This window comes from Peromyscus maniculatus, chromosome 11 (assembly GCF_049852395.1).
Source record: "Peromyscus maniculatus bairdii isolate BWxNUB_F1_BW_parent chromosome 11, HU_Pman_BW_mat_3.1, whole genome shotgun sequence".
NCBI lineage: Eukaryota > Metazoa > Chordata > Mammalia > Rodentia > Cricetidae > Peromyscus > Peromyscus maniculatus.
Genome location: NC_134862.1, coordinates 60,721,290 through 60,739,126, shown reverse-complemented (window position 1 = coordinate 60,739,126; position 17,837 = coordinate 60,721,290). Strand labels below are relative to the sequence as shown.

The 17,837-nt window shown below is 46.0% G+C and overlaps 1 protein-coding gene, 1 long non-coding RNA gene and 1 pseudogene across 2 annotated transcripts in view; 2 read left to right on the top strand and 1 right to left on the bottom strand.

Moving 5' to 3' along the window:
* Positions 1–5,714: 5,714 nt before the first annotated feature.
* On the top strand, positions 5,715–6,281 carry LOC102916824 (transcription factor BTF3 pseudogene; annotated as a pseudogene).
* Positions 6,282–8,246: 1,965 nt separating this feature from the next.
* Niban1 (niban apoptosis regulator 1) overlaps positions 8,247–17,837 on the bottom strand; it is a 154,525-nt gene continuing 144,934 nt past the window's right edge. Inside the window, exons 13-14 of the mRNA XM_006979936.4 lie at positions 14,162–14,273; positions 8,247–12,693 (exon numbers count right to left, since the gene is read on the bottom strand). Of these exons, the coding sequence (XP_006979998.1) occupies positions 11,558–12,693; positions 14,162–14,273 (1,248 nt within the window). The 3' untranslated portion in view covers positions 8,247–11,557. The remainder of the gene's footprint in view (positions 12,694–14,161; positions 14,274–17,837) is intronic.
* LOC121821295 (uncharacterized) lies at positions 9,776–16,319 on the top strand. Its single transcript, XR_006062025.2, has 3 exons — positions 9,776–9,916; positions 14,209–14,389; positions 15,479–16,319. It is a non-coding gene; the product is annotated as an uncharacterized LOC121821295 (long non-coding RNA).

Here is a 17,837-nt window from a genome sequence, read left to right as displayed (position 1 = left end):
TGTCCATTCTCCAGCTAAAGAACATTTAGGGTATTTCTAGCTCTTGGAAGTTACAAAGACAACAGCCATAGGCACGTGGGAACTGGTGTTTATATGAACAAGAATGTTCATCTCTCCATAGACGTCTAGGGGGGATATTACTAGATCAGATGGTAACGGGATAATTACTCCGGTAACGGTGAACTGTCCTCCACAATGGCTATGGCATTTGCATTATCACCAGTGAGGACTGAGAGTTGTGCTTTCATCCTCATCAGGCCTCAGTTTTGTTTTCAGTTTTAGCTGCAATATATGTTCAGAATAACATGGGTCACAAGCCAAGCACTGCTGCATACCACCATAATCCTAGCACTCAGGAAGCAGAGGCAGGAGGATGATAAGTTTGAAGGACAGCCAGAGCCACAAAAGCAAACCCTGTTTCAAAAAACCAAGGGCTGGAGATGTAGCTCAGAGGGAGAGTGCTCACTTAGCGTGTGCAAGGCCCCAACTTCAATCCCCGGCACCACAGTGCTAATCCTGGATGAAATCCCAGGATGGAAAGGAAAACTGGACTGTAACACAGGATACCCAGGGAAGTCGGACCCTGTCCTTGTGACAAATCATCTGCTTGAAAACAGGTGTGGAATAGGAATGAAATAGAAACAGGCAATGAGGTGAATTCAGAGTTGCTTCCCTGAGCACCCACACAAAGGTCATAAAGCCCTTAGAAAGGAGCTAGGAGACCTGTCTTGTATCGCGTTTGTCTTTATCCAAAAGCCTTTGGAACTGTGAAGGACTCGTGCCTTTGCATATGGAGAAGAGGAGATAAAGCCAGTGGAAACCCCAGAGGTGTGCCAGCTGGTTCAGTCCCTCCACTGAGCCTGCTGTCTGTCCTTGGATGATTCTTTACTTTTGCTAAATTCCAGCTCTGTCCTTTGGGTTAAGTCTGTTCATTTAGGTAGTGATTTGGCTTTGTTCTGAGGTTCGACACCATTCCTTAGCCATTGCCCTTCCCCTCCTTGAACAACTTCTGCTGTCAAAGTCATCCCCCTGCTCCAGACCTGCTAATATCAGCGTTTGACACTTCTTATTGGCGCCTCCGACCCAGCCATATCCTGCCCCCCCCACCCTCCTGACTCTTGCTGAAAGCAGGGGACTTGACGTTATCACTAACTTGGATAGAAATAAGAGGTGAATCAAGTGTATGGACGACACGAAACCAGGAGAATAGCTAATATACCAGATGACAGAGTTATGCAAAAGATTGCAATGAACAAAGAACAAAAATGAACCAACAGAAACTGTGGCTGAGTAGAACTCTGAGCTTAGATCTCTACTATGTAAGCACAGGATGGGAAGTCACGAGTTTCTGCTGCTATCGATGGAAGTATCATGCAAGTGACAGAAAAGCAGATTCTATTGCACATGAGTCCGTTGAGTGGTGTACTAAATAGTACTGTCTCCCAAAACCACAATAATTAAAACAATCCTCCTCCCCAACTTTAACATGGTATGATGCTCTTGACCTCATTTACTGTATCAGTCAGACTACACATAGCACCTAGAACATGGTAACTCAACATGTAACACACCCCAAGGCAGATAAAGAGAAATGAATGTGTCTGCCCCATCTCCTTTTACAATCCAGGTGCTGTCCTACAAGGTACCAATGACTAGAATGGACGATGGACAGATTTCCTCACTTACCAAACCCAAGCTGTCCAAATCACTTGGAACATTAACTGTTTCCTCTTTCAGGTTGTGTTCTCTGGCTTTTCATCCTTACACTTAAAAAAACAAAACCCAAAACCAACAAACGACTTTTGTCTTTTTTCTCTCCTTATTCCACAAATGATGTTACCAAAGTACCCTGGTTCGCTTGTCTATAGATTTTCTATCTATTCCCCAAGAGCTTCAATCACCAAATTCTTATTTCTAGACTGACCTTATTTTGAACTCTTGAATTCCTATACTGTTTAATTTATGGAGTGTAAAGAATATGTTCAATAAACATCCATTAGAAAACAAAGAGGTCTCAAAGAAGAATAGGACAATGTCAGAGGAGATTGACAAGACAAACCTGTAGAGAGTTAGTGCGTTCTGGAAGCCTTGGTAGATAACAACATGAAAGCCCTGGGTTTGCTTGAATTGCATTCTGGGGAGAATTATTTTCTTGAAAGAGTAGATTCATACCCTCTGAGGTCAGTAATAGAAGGTGAGGGCTAGAAAGCAAGCTGGAAGCTCAGTTAGGAAGTGTTTGCTATGTAAGCATGAAGATTTGAGTTTGACTCCCAGAACCCACAGAAAAAAGCCAGGTGTATTGGCACAAGCTTTTAATCCTGACCCTTGGAGTCAAAGACAGATCCCTGGGGCTTCCTGGCTAGCCTGCCTAGCCTGATGGGCAAACTCCAAGCCAATGAGAGACCATGTCTCAAAATCGGTGTCTGAAGAAGAGAAGTTGAGATTGTCTTCTAGTCTCCACGCTCATGTGTTTACATGTGCATGTACCTGTACACATAAACACACACAAAAAAATAATAGTAGTGGTAGTAGTAGTAGTAAAGAAATGGAAATGTGTGTTGGTGAGTTTAGAAGTAAGCAGTGGGCTGACAAGCAACAGTTATTTCCTCACTTTCTCAGGAGTCAAAAATGATAACCTTGGAAACATAAGTAAAAATGTTTATTCTTGTAATTTCAGAGTTTTTATCATTTTTATCTGGGTTATCTTCCCATAGTGTTTGGAAACAAAAGCTACAACAAGGAGGGGGGGGACAGAAGAGGAGGAAGGGAGGGGAATTGTTTGTTCCCTGCATTCCTGTGATGTGGAGGAAGCCAGGTGTGTGGGGAGCTGAGGTTCCCGAGCAAATGACTTAGCCCAGGATACAGAGGTCACTGGAGGGATTGCAGTGTTTTGAGGAACTTCAAAAAGGAAAACACAAGGAATTCATTTATCTAAGAGAGAGAGAGGGAGAAAGATCCTTTCAAAGCCATGGAGAGAAAGAGGATAGGAAGGAGGAAGGGGAGGGGAGAGGAGGTGTGTTGTAGAATATTATTTTAAGATGTGTTACATTTGTTTACGCTGTGGAACATTTATTTAATGATGCAAAGATGTGCTGCATTCTTTTATGTTGCATTTGTTTAACTCTGAAGCTGTGTTACTTTGTCTGTCTAAAACACCTGATTGGTCTAATAAAGAGATGAATAGCCAATGGTGAGGTAGGAGAAGGGATGTGGGGGGGGGCTGGCAGGCAGAGAGAATAAATAGGAGGAGAACTCTGGGAGGAAAAGAAGAAAGAGCAAGAGAACAAGAAGAGGAAGATGCTAGGGGCAGCCACCCAGCCACCCAGCCACCAAGCCACACAGCCACACAGCCACCCAGCCACCAAGCCACCCAGCCACCCAGCCAGCAATGGAGTAAGAGTGAAAATAAGAAATACAGAAGTAAGAAAAGGAAAAAGCCCAGAGGCAAAAGGTAGAAGGGATAATTTAAAGTTAAGAAAAGATGGCAAGAAACAAGCCAAGCTAAGGCCAGGCACTTATAATTAAGAATAAGCCTCCATGTGTGATTTATTTGGGAGTGGGGTGGTGGGCCCCCCAAAAGAACAAGAGTAAAGCAACCAACAACAGAGGGGAGAGGAGGAGAGGAGAGTTGAGTTGGGGTACTCAGCCATTTGGAGGTGTCTGGCAGCTGTCGTAAAGTAAGGTATAGATTGGTGAGTGCAGCCCTGATGGACAGAAGGGGCCAGAGGCAGAAATTAAGGCTGTGAAGAGGAAAAGGAGAGGATGTCTTTGTGCTCTAACTATAGTTGTCTGGAAATGGAATGTGCTCCTTGGGGAGGAGACGGTGCATTTCCCATCCCCGCCAGGTGACCACAGAGCAGAAAAGCCTAAGAAAGGAAATGCGGGCACAATGGTGGCACGAAACTGGGTGAACCCACCCAGTGAGTGTGTGACCCGCTGTGTGTCACTAGGCAGTTATAGAAAACTCTGTCCTCTAAAAGCTGTCCATCTGGTGATGAGTCAAAGCACACAGGAAATCATTAACATTTTTTTGGTAGCACATATGTAAACACCAAATCCAACGTCGTCAGCAGTAACAGCTGAGAGAATGCACCGACAGGAAGCTTGAAGGTGTTGGAGCAGCGCGCGTCTTGCTATGTCCTTATGGAAAGGAAAGAATGTTCCTGGTGCATAGTCTGTTCAACATGTGGAATTGGGGCTAGGCCTGTAGCTCCATGGTGGAGTGCTGGCCTAGTGTACACAAGGCCCTAGCACCACAAAAAAAGTGGAATTGTGTAGGCCTGAGACCAAGCTTTAAACAGTAAGGAAGGGCAGCCTCTGTCTGAGAGCTTTGAAGACTTGGGACTCACACTAACGGGTGAAGGGGATATTTGCAGATCAGTGACTAGGGTCACAATAAAGGATGCTGACCATGCATAAACGTTGTAAGATCTCTGTTTGGTGGCAGCAAATTGAGTTTCTAGCTAACTTTCTGGGGCCAGGAGGTTGCTTTAGAGCAGCGGTTCTCAACCTGATATGAGACCTTTTTGGGGGTTGCAGACCAGATATCCTGTATATCAAATATTTAAATTACAATTCATATCAGTAATGGAAGTACAGTAATCAAGTAGCAATGAAATGATCTTATGGTGGGGTCACCATAACAAGAGGAACTGTATTAAAGGGTCACAGTATTAGGAAGGTTGGGAACCACTGCTCTAGAGAGAAGAAAGGAATTTCCTTTAAAAGTGGGTACATATTTAAAGTTACCCTCATGGATGGCAGCCTCTTCTAAAGACTATGATTAGATGTTATAGAAAAAACACGTCCGAGTCTGAAATTATAAAATGTGTTTGTCTGTCCTTCATCTTAAGAGGATAAACATGTTGGCCATGACTCCTGGTTGTCTTGTGAGTAACCTCACAGTATATAAGCAATGTGAATTTTGTTGCTTAGTTACAGAGGGAAACCTCTTAGTTTTAAAATATTTTGGGTGACCGAAGAGATGACTCAGTGGTTAAGAGCAAGTCCTGCTCTTATAGAGGACCCGGGTTTAGTTTCCAGCACCCCACACAGGAGATAATAGCTGTCCCTAACTCCAGTTGTGGGGATCCAGGGGATCCAGATCCCTTTCCTGGCCTCCACCTGCACCAATGCATACATACAGTACACATATATCCATGCAAGCAAAATGCCCATCCAAATTAAAAAATCAAAATATCTTTAAAATATCTTAAACCTTAATCAAGCAAAGTGTCTTTTCATTTTTATTGTTTATTTTTAAAATCTTTTTTGTATAGACAGGGTTTCCTGTGCCTCAAGCTGGCCTGGACCTCCATATGTAGCTGAGGATGACCTTGAACTTTTGACCCTTCTGTCTCCATCTACCAGGTGCTGGGATTACAAGCATATGCCACCATGACCAATTGTGTTTGTTGTTTTCTTTTTAATTTTCTCTTTTAAGATGGGAGGTCTCAGGCACTTCCCGCCTCCCTCTAGCTGCCATCTTGCGTCCCCGTGTGAGTGTGTCTTATCTCAGCTGGTCTGCCCGAGACCCCCTAAGCGTGAGGGCACAAGTGCGCATTGGTGGGAAAGGAACTGCTCACAGAAAGGAGGAGGTGGTTCACAGAACAGCCACAGCAGATGATAAAAAAAAAAAAAAAAAAAAAAAAAACAAAACAAAAAAAAACCCTGAACTTCTCCTTAAAGAAGTTAGGGGTGAATGATATCTCTGGTATGGAAGAGGTGAACATGTTTACAAACCAAGGAACGGTGATCCGTTTTGACAGGGCTAAAGCTCAGGCGTCTCTGGCAGCGAGCACCTTCACCATTACAGGGCACGCTGAAGACAAAGCAGCTGACTGAAATGCTTCCCAGCATCCTAAACCAGCTCGGGGCGGACAGTCTGACTAGTTTAAGGAGACCGGCTGAAGCTCTGCCCAAACAATCTGTGGATGGAAAAGCACCACTTGCTACTGCAGAGGAGGAGGAGGAGGAGGATGAAGTCCCAGATGTGGCGGAGAATTTTGATGATGCGTCTAAGAAGGAGGCACACTGAATTGAGGCGACTTCTGAAGACCGTGACGCTTGCGGAAGTTACAGGAGCTGCTATTTTGTATCATGACTGCTTTTTAAAATTCTTTTGTTTATGGATCTGATAAAATCTAGATCGCTAATACTTTTAAGCCCCAGCCCCTTGGACACTGCAGCTCTCTCAGTTTTTGCTTGAACACAATTCATTCTTTGCAGTAAATTAAGCTGAAGGAGCCTGGGAATAAAGTTCGGAAAAGGGTTAATAAAATTCTTTGCCTAGTTTTTTGTTTTTTTTTTTTTTTTTTTTTTTTTTTTAAAGGTGGGAGGTCTCACACTGTTCTCCAAGTCCTGAGCTCAAATAATCTCCCTCTTTTGGCCTCCCAATATCTGGGACACCATCATGCCTCACTCAAAAATCTCATTTACGTCTTTCTTAGGAGATTTAAAAAAAAAAATGGGAATAACACATTCCCTTCCCACAAAGTGGGGCCCCAGCTGAGTCTGCAGAAGGTCTAGGGCAGAGTCCTTGGAAGACTCCAGCTTCCTGGAAAGAGCTTAGGTAAGGGGTTGGGTAAAGGAATCCTGGGAAGATTTCTCCTCTAAGTCTCTGCATCGTCTTCCCTGCCCAACCCAAGAGAGCTGGCCTGATGGCAATGGTGTTCATGGTCATCTGCTGATGTTGTGCGCACCAGATTGTACTGCAAGGGAACTTCTTATCCTTTTTGGATAGTTTACATCAGAGACCTTAGGAAAATCTAGTGGTGACTGCCTGCTACCCTGAAAACTGGGTTTATAGTCCTTAGTGTGATTTTTTTTTAAATGATGTCACTCTTCAGGACACTTCCAGAGATGTGAGTATGCAAAACACATGGTCAAGTTTCATTTCTACAACAGATGTAGCTCAGAACGCTGAGGATGCATGAATAAACTTGCTAGCATCCCAAGCCCTGTGCTGAAGGGACAGCATCCACCCTATCTCTTGTTTCCATCCGGGATGGAGGAGGTCTATCAATTCATTCATTCAACTTGTGTTGAGCATTTCCTCTGTGCAAGGATGCTAGAGACACAAGGATTAAATACTGGAGGATCCCTTCCCCAAAGGCATCAAGAAAGTAGAAGGCTGCCCTGGAGTAAGATAGGATGACCAGAAGGGTCAAAGTTCAGAAAGTGACCCTGGGTGGTATGGAACAGAGAGGAGGGTATAGCCTCACTTGTCCTGACTCTTCCAGAAAACAACGGGAACTGGCCAGCTGGAGAAAGGGAAATCAGATGCTCTGGATGGGTGAGGATTGTGGCAAAGATTCCGAGCCGTTCAGAGGCAGATCCACGTGACCGCTCCCAAGACCTCCGTGTCCTCCCTAAGTCACTCCCAGCCAATAACCATCTCATCTAAGAAGGACCTGCAAGAAGGGTTTTAAGTCACACTCCCCCACCCCCAAACTCCCATCTAATTAGTGTCTCTACCTAGAACTCCTGGAGAGGCCACTCTAGATGACCCTTACACACCGGAAACTTGGGAGGCAGGCGGAGGGAGGAAGGGAGGAAGGATCAAACATCTTGAGTGCCTCCCATCCCTACTGGACTTGCTGTTTCCACTATATTTTTTTTCTCTTGAGTTAAATTGTTGGTACAGAGCTAAAACTGACATCACTGATGAAGTTTATGTCATTAGAGGAATCAAATGTGGGCTAGAGGTTCTCCCTGGCCATATCCACCCCAAGAATTTGAGAACATCAAGGGTCCTGCCCACAGCAGTCACTACTACACTCTCCTACCATTCACTGCAGTGTCTGCCTCTAAGAGACACACAGTGACTCTCTGTGGATGCGAGAATTCACGGATAAATGAGCAACTGTGAGTGTTGGTAAGTCAATAGTTTTATTTATAATTCCAGCAGGAAGAAATGTTTGACTCAATCTCGCCCACTGAAAATATACTGAAGTTTGAACAGCCGTTCAATTATATCAAGAGTAATTGCCCATTGCTGGATTATGGATGCAGTCCAGTTTGCTGAAAAATAAGCTTGTGTGTTATCAAAGCAGAATTTCATTGGGCATTAAGTGGTGCCCCAGCAGATTTCACCCTGACAACAGCGAGAGAGAAAGTTAGTCTCCGAAGCCAGCAAGAGTGACTCACCTTTTCATTTTTAAGGACTGTTCCTTGCAGCTCCAGTATGGCATTTGCTTAAAAGATGAAGCCAGCCCCATCCCAAATAAAAGACATCTGGACAGCCCTTCAGGGATGAATATTTTATTGGAATATAGGCATTTGGCAGAGTAAATACATGGTTACAAAGTGTTTTTAGTTTACTTGCTTTATATAATGAATGCAAAAATAAAACCACAGTGTAGAATTCTTTTTCACAAAGTCCCAGACTTGAGAAAGCAAATCCCTAGTCGCGTACGTTTATGGTAAAGAAGGCACATGGCACCAGCATTCTCACAGAGTGAAACTATATTATGGTTTAAGACAAAGTTAATAATGTCATTTCTTCCCCCATACTGAAATGACTAATGACTATTTAGCACATGTCACATAGCTCCCCTGCCACTCCCACTTTTGGGTTAAAGTGGGACCTCCAGCCTGCTAAGCAAGTACTCTCTCTGAAACCTTACCCTCAGGTCACACTTTACAAAAATAACAAATCAAATCACTTTTGTCTGGGAGAACTGTAAAATCCTCTGAAGCCATTGGCTTTAATCTGAAGAATTACAAGGGCAAACCTGAGGATCTGTATAATAAAATCTACAGAAGGACAAACCTAATGACCTGCCATTCTTCACACTCAACCTCTTTGAAAACAACGACCGGAACCTGACTTTGTAGTGGTGTGTGTGTGTGTGTGTGTGTGTGTGTGTGTGTGTGTGTGTGTGTGTGTATGTGTGTGGTTACTGCATAATTCCATACACTGTGCCAAGTTACACAGGACAAACTGACAAGTCATTTTTTTTTTCAAGGAAAATCTCTTAGTGAAAGGTCAGTAAGTAGCATCACTGGATTAAAGTCCTGGTGTTTTGGCCAAGAACTAGGAGTCTGTAACAGCTTTGCAAAGGCAGAAATTGCCCATTCAGATTACCAGCACCTTGCTCCCCTGTGGAAACACTAGGCCACACACAAATTAATTTAAAGCAAGACACTCTTTCGACATGTTACCACACATGCAGACTTTTTCAATGGGCTGCAGGTTCCTCATCTATCCTCCAGTGTAACAGCTGCCTTGCCTATTTTGGAGAACTTGGCCGTGTGAAACATGTCCAGAAAGGGTTCGTGGCGTTTTCTAGAATGTCTTGCTACTTAGTGCCTATGCCTCTCTGGCCTTCCTGATTGGCCCTACTTCTCATCCAGCTAATTCAGCGACATGAACTCTCATTTACACTTAGCTTCTCATGGGGTGAGCAAAAGCGGGGCAGATGGAAGGTTCTGGAGTGGGGTTGGCATGAAATGGGACTCTGTGATAGCCATGGCTCTCCCAAGAAAGAAGGGCAATGTTTGTGGAGCTAGACACTGTTCTCTTGGCTCCCTGCCTTACTGGGCAGAGCTGCGGGCCATTTGGCCATCTGCCCCTTCAGCATTGGACTGTATGGGGAGATTCAACATGGTCAGAAAGTTAATTAAAAACCTCTCCCTGTCTAAAAGCAAGCTCCAAATAGGCCCTGCACAGCAGTGTGCCAGGTGTTCAGTTCCCACCTCTTTGGAGCAGCACAAAGCTTCTCAGTACTTGTGCTAGGCCCTGGGATGTTCAAGTTACTCGGCATGCAGGAAGCCATTATTCAAGGCTGTGGGTTTCCAGCGGAAAGAACAAATGATGAGTAATCCCTAGTTTCAGTCCTTGAAGAAAGGAGGTTGTGGAAGAGACAGGAAGTAAACACAATTTTGGTACAGCATGCTGAAGACCAGGTATAAGGTAAGCAGGGACCATGGGAGATTGGCCATAGCTTCCTTACTTAATGGTGGGATATCTCATGGACACCGAGGATACAAATGTTCTAAGGAAAGGAGCAATGATTCAATATGAGACCATGCTGATGTGATTATTACTCATCCTTGATGACTTAGAAATCACAGAAATTCTTTGTGGGAGAGGTGGGGAGGGAAAAAAGCTCCATTCCTGCTTAAATGGCTGAAGTGTGGGATAACTTCTCTGAAGGAAGTTATTCTTGACGGTGCTGAGTCAAAACAAACTCGGAAGACAAAGTGTGAGGTTCTGATGTTAAAATGTGAAAGGAAGCTTCGGGCCCACTGCCTGGGACTGCAACTTTCAGGGAATGATCTGAGCTTTCTCTGAAACCCAATAAGATATGTCTTTTTGATTACACCTGAGTCCACTCATCTCTTATACTAACAGTTACACAATCTCCTTTCAAGGTGAATTCCTTCCTGGCTCCTTCAGAAAGGAGGAGCGGGGGTCTTTTCTTCATGGTATCCCCAGGCTTGGTACCTGACAGGGTACTTAAGGAATTAATTTGTTGAATGATGAAACCGTTTCTACTTTCGGTGATCTCTTTGGTAATGACATAAACTTGTCTGACTTCATTCATTCCTGTGTTCATTCATGCATTCTCATTCCCTTCTGAGACTAAACCAGGACCATGTGAATGGAAGGAGTCAAGGCTGTCACTGAAACTTAAAAACTGGAAAAAATATTCTTTCCTTCTAGACTAAATTCTTAGGAGCCCTTTAATGCATATGAAGCAAAACACCTGATCTTCTATTTCTTCCTGTGCCTAACAGAGCACACACTAGCTGTTAAAATAATGTCTGTGTGACTGGCAGGTTTTGAGCTAGAAAATGTAGTCACCAAGCACTTTGCACACTCTAAGGCTAATTTGTGCCAATGCAATCTCTTGCCCCATCTGAATTTCCTGAAAAGGTGATTAATTAGTGCAAATCAACAACATGAACCAACAAGGAATTGATAGCAGGATTAGGAACAGGGCTTCTAGATGGTTCCACAGACCTTCCACCTGGATTTTTGCTCCGCCTCGCCTGAGATCTACCAGCCATGACTGGCTCTGGGGCACTTCACAGGGCAGGGGTGCCTGGTGCTCATGACTTCCTCTTTCGTGTGCCCTGGCCTTGGACAGATGCCACTTACGAGGCAGTGACGCTGACAGAGTGGGGGTGGGGGGGCGAGGCTGGAGTCACTGCAGACCTTTGCACTCTCGCTAAAAATACCTTCAAGTGCAGCACAAAATCCGCACCACATTTCAGTGACGAGAATATTGGGGTGCCAGTCCCTGCTCTTTTAGTCTCTGCTGCAGGACTTCTCCCTCTCTGGAGCCCCTTTAACTGCTTTTCACCCCACATTCCGGTTCTCTTATCATTTCTATTAAGATGCTAATGGAATCATTCACAGGGAGCAGGTCAGCTCCCCAAAGCTGGCCTCAGTGTTCACACCCTGCATACATTCCCTTTGGCGTTATCATTCAAATTAAGAAAATACTTCAAAATTTCTATAGCAACCCACATGCACTCCCCTACAGATACCCATAACGAAACCCCTTTGACTGATAGTTTTCAAAGAAAAACTACAGTCAAATTGTTTCTAGCACTCCTCAGAGGGCTGTTCTGGGGAGCTCGCAGCATGATCATGCACATCTGGGCTGTCAGTGCCTGGCGCATCCTCTACCACCCACTGACACCCATGCACCTGGGTAGCATTGACTTGCTCTGTAGCCATAGCAAGGACTGGGCTATCCTTCCCTCCCAGCACCTCTTGATCCTCAGAAGCCTGGGGCACCTCATTCCTCTCCGTAGAACAGATGGGATTAGAACTTAGCGTGGCCTCTTCCTGCAGTGTGACCCCCACAGCATGCCCGGCCTCACCTCCTGCATGGGTGGTGGCCTCTGGGGAAACCATGGCTGGGGGTACCTTCCCAGTGGGCTCGGGAGCCGCAGATGGCTCCCCTGAGGGACCGAGACAGCTGGTGTCCTCCGTGAGCCCCCCACCAGTGGACGGAGAGGTAGGGCTGCTAGCCTCTGGCAATGCCCCTACATCTACTCCAGGAACCTCCACTTCCAAAGGGGTAGGAGGAACCCCCCTCTCTCCGACCTCACTTTCTTCACAGTTGTCCTGCCGGCTGGCAGCTGGCTGGCTGGCTTCTGGGTAGATCTTGTTTTCTTCTTCTTTTTCGTTTTCTTGGGGAACAGGTGTCCCCTTGTGTGTATCGTTTTCAGTCCCTGGGGCAGACTCCACGGACACCGTCACAGTCAGCAACTCTTTCAGCTCCTTCAAGGACCCTGGGATGGTGACAGACTCTGGCTTCTCACAGGTCGGTTCTTCATCTTTAAGGGTCTCCCCACCTTCCACCTCCGACAAGCGTGAGCCGAGGGGTCCTGCTGTGTCCTCTGCAGTGAGAGGACTCCCAGCGGCGTGATCCATACTGGACACAGTCACCTGCCCATCCCCACTGGAAGGAGGACTGGACTCGGGGATGGGAATACTTTCTTCTCTGGCCAATGAGCCCAGCACCCCAGGCTGCTGCCTCTTTTCCTCTGGCTCCTGGAACACTTCATTATCTGGAGCTCCTGGTAGAATGGCAGACACTCTTCTGGCTGGGCTAGCTTGATTTGACCCCATGGGGGTTTTGAGATCTGTCAGGCTGGATACACTTTCACTGGGCAAGGCCATGTTGTCTTCAAATAAGTTGTGTTTCTTCAAGATAGCTGCCTCCGTTATCACTGAGAGAGACCAGAAAACAAAACACGACATTAGCACTCTGCCAAGCAAACCTGGATTTTCTGATTTTTACCTAGAAGGCAACCTTCCTACCAGCTCCTCTGGCTCTCCAAATTCTCAGTTTCAAAATCCAGCTTAGGACCAATCTCCTCCAGGTAGCCTTTTTCCTGATGATCAAAACCTGTAAACGTTCCCAACTCTGAATCTCGGCAGTGTTCATTCATAAATGTCTTTAACCGAGAAACCCTTGCTGAGACCAGCATCAATCCAGGAGAATAGAAGAAAGCAAGCCTTGACTTTCAAAGAACTCAGAGTCTACAAGGATGTCATCTACATCGGTGTCGCTGGATACTAAGATGAGTGGCTCGTTTGGAACTCCACTATGACAGGGGCAGGCTTTCCACTTCCCTGTCTTGTCTGATTGTGTAGCGGGTTTTCAGGGCTAAGCGTACAGCTGAGAGAGCTTGTGTGGCCTCGAGTGTTCGAGATGGGCACTTATTTGCACCTATCTCAGTCTCAAAGGCATGGAGAAGAACATAGACAGTAACCGCAGAAACAATGGTGCCTGACCATCTGACCGCAGACCTCTGTGCAGGGGTGTAGTGTCCAACCATGCCACCTCGAAGAGGGAGACAGAACCACTAAGGGCAGTGAGCATGATTTTTCAGCAGGCGGCACTAGTGTGTGCTCTGACAGACGGCATGTTTCAGGCAGAGGGCAGGGTGTGGAGGGGAGGAATCTTCTATAGCGGGCTGTCCATGACCTCTGTGCTGATACCACGTTGACACCTTTGCTGTCCTCCTCTGGGACCCCCTCTGATTAGCTACCATGACCTGAGGCTCGTGCTGGCCCAGTTCTCTCACTGGAGGAGGTGTTTTAGTCACGGACACTAAATAAGTTTCACTCACACAGACAGATGGCAGCCTCCTCCAAAGTATTTTTCAATGTATATCTATCCACACTGTAATCCTAGACAGGGCCCTGATACACAGTGCGGTGGATGCCAGACTCCTAAAGAGGCTCTCAGAGTGCCATGCCATTGGCCCGCGTCTCTGTCTGGCTGAGCAGAGGGGAGGAATGTGCTGAGAGAGCAACAGTTAGGCCTGCTGCCGGAGTCACCTCTGTTCAGCTGTGAAAGCCTTTTGTTGTCCTGACACAGAGTGGCAAAGACAGATCCTCAGGACGGACCCTCAGTTCAGCCCCAATAAGCCGCGGCTTCTTTCCTCTCCAGTGATAAAGTGTGGACTCTCACCCTGCAGAATTCATGCTTGCTTTGAAAGCAGCCTGTCATGACCCCAGGGTGTAGCCCTCGTGGATGCACAGTCGAGGTTGGTCCTGCCTGCCCGCCCTCTCCTGGCTGTCTCCCCTGCACACCCAAATCAGCTGCAGCTCTTCCTCACTCTGAGTTCTGTTTCAGGGGTGCTTCCCATGATGGAGCATTCCCTCCAGTGTGGAGCAAGCCATCTTTACCTTTCAGGGTTTCGTCAAGGAGGATCTGATACAAAATCTCTTCATAGACATTCTCGACATGGATCATGTTGGTATGATCTGCGAAGATGAACTGCTCATATTTCTGAAGCTCCTGGGAAGTGAGAGAGAAAAGGAGGAAGAAGAAAAGGCAGGACATCAGAGGAGTACAACTCAGAGCTACATTGAAATTCCATCTCACACTATCAGAATGGCAGAGACCCAGTGCTGGTGAGGATGTGGAGAGGCGGGAACCTTTACACAGGGCTGGTAGGTATAGGAGTTAGCTGAGGCATTATTTACATTAGGATGGACCTTCCTGGGAAAACTAAAATTAGAACTACCATGTGATCCAGCTAACACTCTTGCATCTGTATCTGAAGGAAACTATTCTAATAGCCAAGCTATGGATCCAACCTAGGTGCCCATCAGCAGATGACTGAATAAAGAAACTGTGGTCCATACACAAGAAATGAAAGTGTGTCCCATGCAGGGAAGTGGATCAAACGGAGATCAGTGGAATAATCCAGACCCAGAAAGACGAACGTCACCTTTTGTCTCTCACATGCAGAATCTAGATTGAGGAATGATTTAAAAAGACATAAAAGCAGAAGGAAGGCTATTTGGAAAGATGATTGGCGGGAGAGAAGAGTGGGGACAAGAGAGGCTGATGGGGTGAGAATAGTCAACATGCATTATGGACACAGATGGAAATAAAAAGAAACCCATTATTTCTTGTAATTAATGTATAATACTGAAAATAAAAGAAGAAAAAAATTCAAGATGCCTATTTTCAAAAGAGACGAGGAAAGGGTGACTCCCAGTCGCCTCCTCGTAGATCGTGGAAAGACAGCATCTGGTCCTGCAGGCTAGAGATGCTGGGATAACTGCAGCCACCGTCTCCCGGGTTCCCTCTGCCTCCAGCCTATGCACTAAGCACCTTGTGCCTGTTAACTGTGAAGGAGGCACCCAGCCATCCGTCATCCCCATCCCTTTCTGTGCACTGGGAATACATACATGGATCAGCAGCTCATTCCTCTTTATGGATAAATATCATTCACTACATAGTTAAGCTGGAATTGACCATCCATACTAATTTGACATTGACTGTGGTGACGTGAATAAGAATGGCCCCCATAGGGTCATATATTTAAATGCTTAATCACCAAGGATGGGCACTATTTGATAAGGATTAGAAGGTGTGGCCTGGTTAGAGTAGGTGTGGTCTTGTTGGAGGAAGTGTATCTATCACTGGGGGTGGGCTTTGAGGTTTCAAAAGTGCACACCAGGCCCAGTCTCTGTGTCTCTGTCTGTCCGTAGGTAAGGATGCGGCTCTCAAATACTTCCTCAGCACCATGCCTGCCTTGCATGTCACCGTGCTCCCTGCCAAGATGATAACGGACTAAGCCTCTGCAACTGTAAGCCCAGCCCCAATTCAATGCTTTCTCTTATAACTTGCCTTGGTCATGGTGTCTCTTCACAGCAACAGGACAGTGACTAAGACATTGACTTCTCCGCTAATGGACATTTTTGTGCACATTCTATTCTGTATGGACAACTTAAGAACTTGTTTCTCTTAGGTAGATACGTAGAAGTGGGGTCGCTGGATCAGGTGTAGCTATATGTTCAACATTATTAACACACAAGTCCTTTTCCAGTTGAGAACCAAGGAGTCTTCCTTTTCAATGGGCACTGATGGGCTCCCATTCCAAGACAGCTCAGACATGATGCAAAATCCCTTGACTTTCCCAGCCTCCCAGAGCCTTCCAAAAATGCCTTATTGTGGTGGTAATCTAATTGTACTGAAATGTGATTTTGATTGTATGTTAATAAATAAAGTTGCCCGGGGGTCAGAGCTATTAGAGCCATAGCAAGAGTGTGGCGGTGGTGGCACACGCCTTTAATCCCATAGATATCTGTGTGTTCAGGGATATAGCCAGCATTGGAGACATATGCCTTTAAGACCTAGGGGGCTGTACATTCAGACAGTGACGAGGCAGTCACGTGTTTGGGTTTACAACCAATGAGAAGGCAGAACAAAATACTTTAAATAGATGAACAGACAGGAAATAGAACCCTCATTCGGGAAGCTGGGACACCGCAGGCAGAAGGGTGAGATTTTAGCTCTGAGCTCTGACCTCTCAGCTTTCTCTTTTGCATTGTTTCTGTGTTTCTTATTTAATAAGACGGTTGGTTACATCTATACCTTATTACCAGCATGAAGACCAGGCAGGGATAAAATGCTGCTAATTATACGCCAGAGATGAATTGAGTTATTCAGGCACGTAACAGTGCTGGGGGCGGGGTTCCCTGTTATGCAGCTTTTAGAAAACCAGGGACTTGGCAGTGGGCACTGATGCCTTTTGCTATGATGGCCCGCATTTGTAGCAGGCAGTAAGAAGCAACCACATTCAGACAGCTTTCAGTGCTAAGACACGGGGGTGCTGTGGCCCAGGGTTTTATGCTACCACCACCACCAGTGGGTGGCAATGGGGCCTATTTATGTCCACCTGAGAAGGTAGGGGAAAGACCGAAGGGACACGAGCTTCAGTGATCTCTAGAAGGTCATAAAGATATGGAAGGGGTACTGTCCAGGAGACTGGACACTGCTCACGGGAGCCTGGGCAAACGCGACAGCGCTCTGAGCCTGTCTTTACTTCTATTATATGAGGGGTGCAAGCTCAGACCTCAATGGCCCTTGTTATTTCTCACTCCCCTGTCACTCATCCACTGGCACCGAGTGCAAGCATGACTCTGGGGAGTCCCCTGAAGGGCCCCGAGCTCAGCTATGGAAGTTGCTACCTTCGCTAGAAGCTGCTACCCCATGCGGGCACTGCAGTGTTGCTCACATGGTAACTGCCTCCATACTGGGAACTCCAGGACAGCAGGGACGGTGACCTGGATCATGTTCTATGCATGCCACAGTACCTGGATCTTGTTTGATACACTTTTGAGGTGTGTTTGCTGAATAAATAGAAAACAGATTCCCATCCAGTTAAGTAATTCTGTGGGAAGGTAACAGAGGGACATTTATGTTGCTGGGATGTGGTCTGATTTTACAAAGCACATCTTCCATGATGAGACAATTGAACTGGGTCAGATGCTTAATTTTCTGGATCAACTAAAATGGAATCCTGACATTGGAAAAAGAAAATGCCACCATAGGCAATTCTAATGCATATCTAGGGTGGAGCGGAGTGTCACAGATCTGGGAAATCGCTACTGAAAGAACTAAGAAAAACTCTCTTTAGGAAAATAAAGACTTCTATGAAGCAGACAATCCTCTAATATATCTGCCTATACACCTGGGGTTTCCAAAAGCTCTTGAGACCAACACAATATCCTTTATCACTGAAAAGTCAGGGTCACGGGCTCTTTTGAAAGCAACCTCTCTCAACTACAAATGGCAAGAGCCATGGCTGGGGGGGGGGGATGGCTCATTGGATAAAGCATCATGTTTGCCTACATTCAGGTCTCTAACACCCGCATAAAGGCAAGGGAACGTGGAGGGGGGTTGGACTGCCTGTAAACCCAGTGCTTGGAAAACAGAGACAGGGTCCCTAGGCCCAGTTGTTCAGATGGACTGATTGGCAAGCTCCACGTTCAGTGAGATGGAGGTAAACATTCTGTGGCAATCTCTGGCCTACATGCACACAGGCATACATACCTGAAAACATAT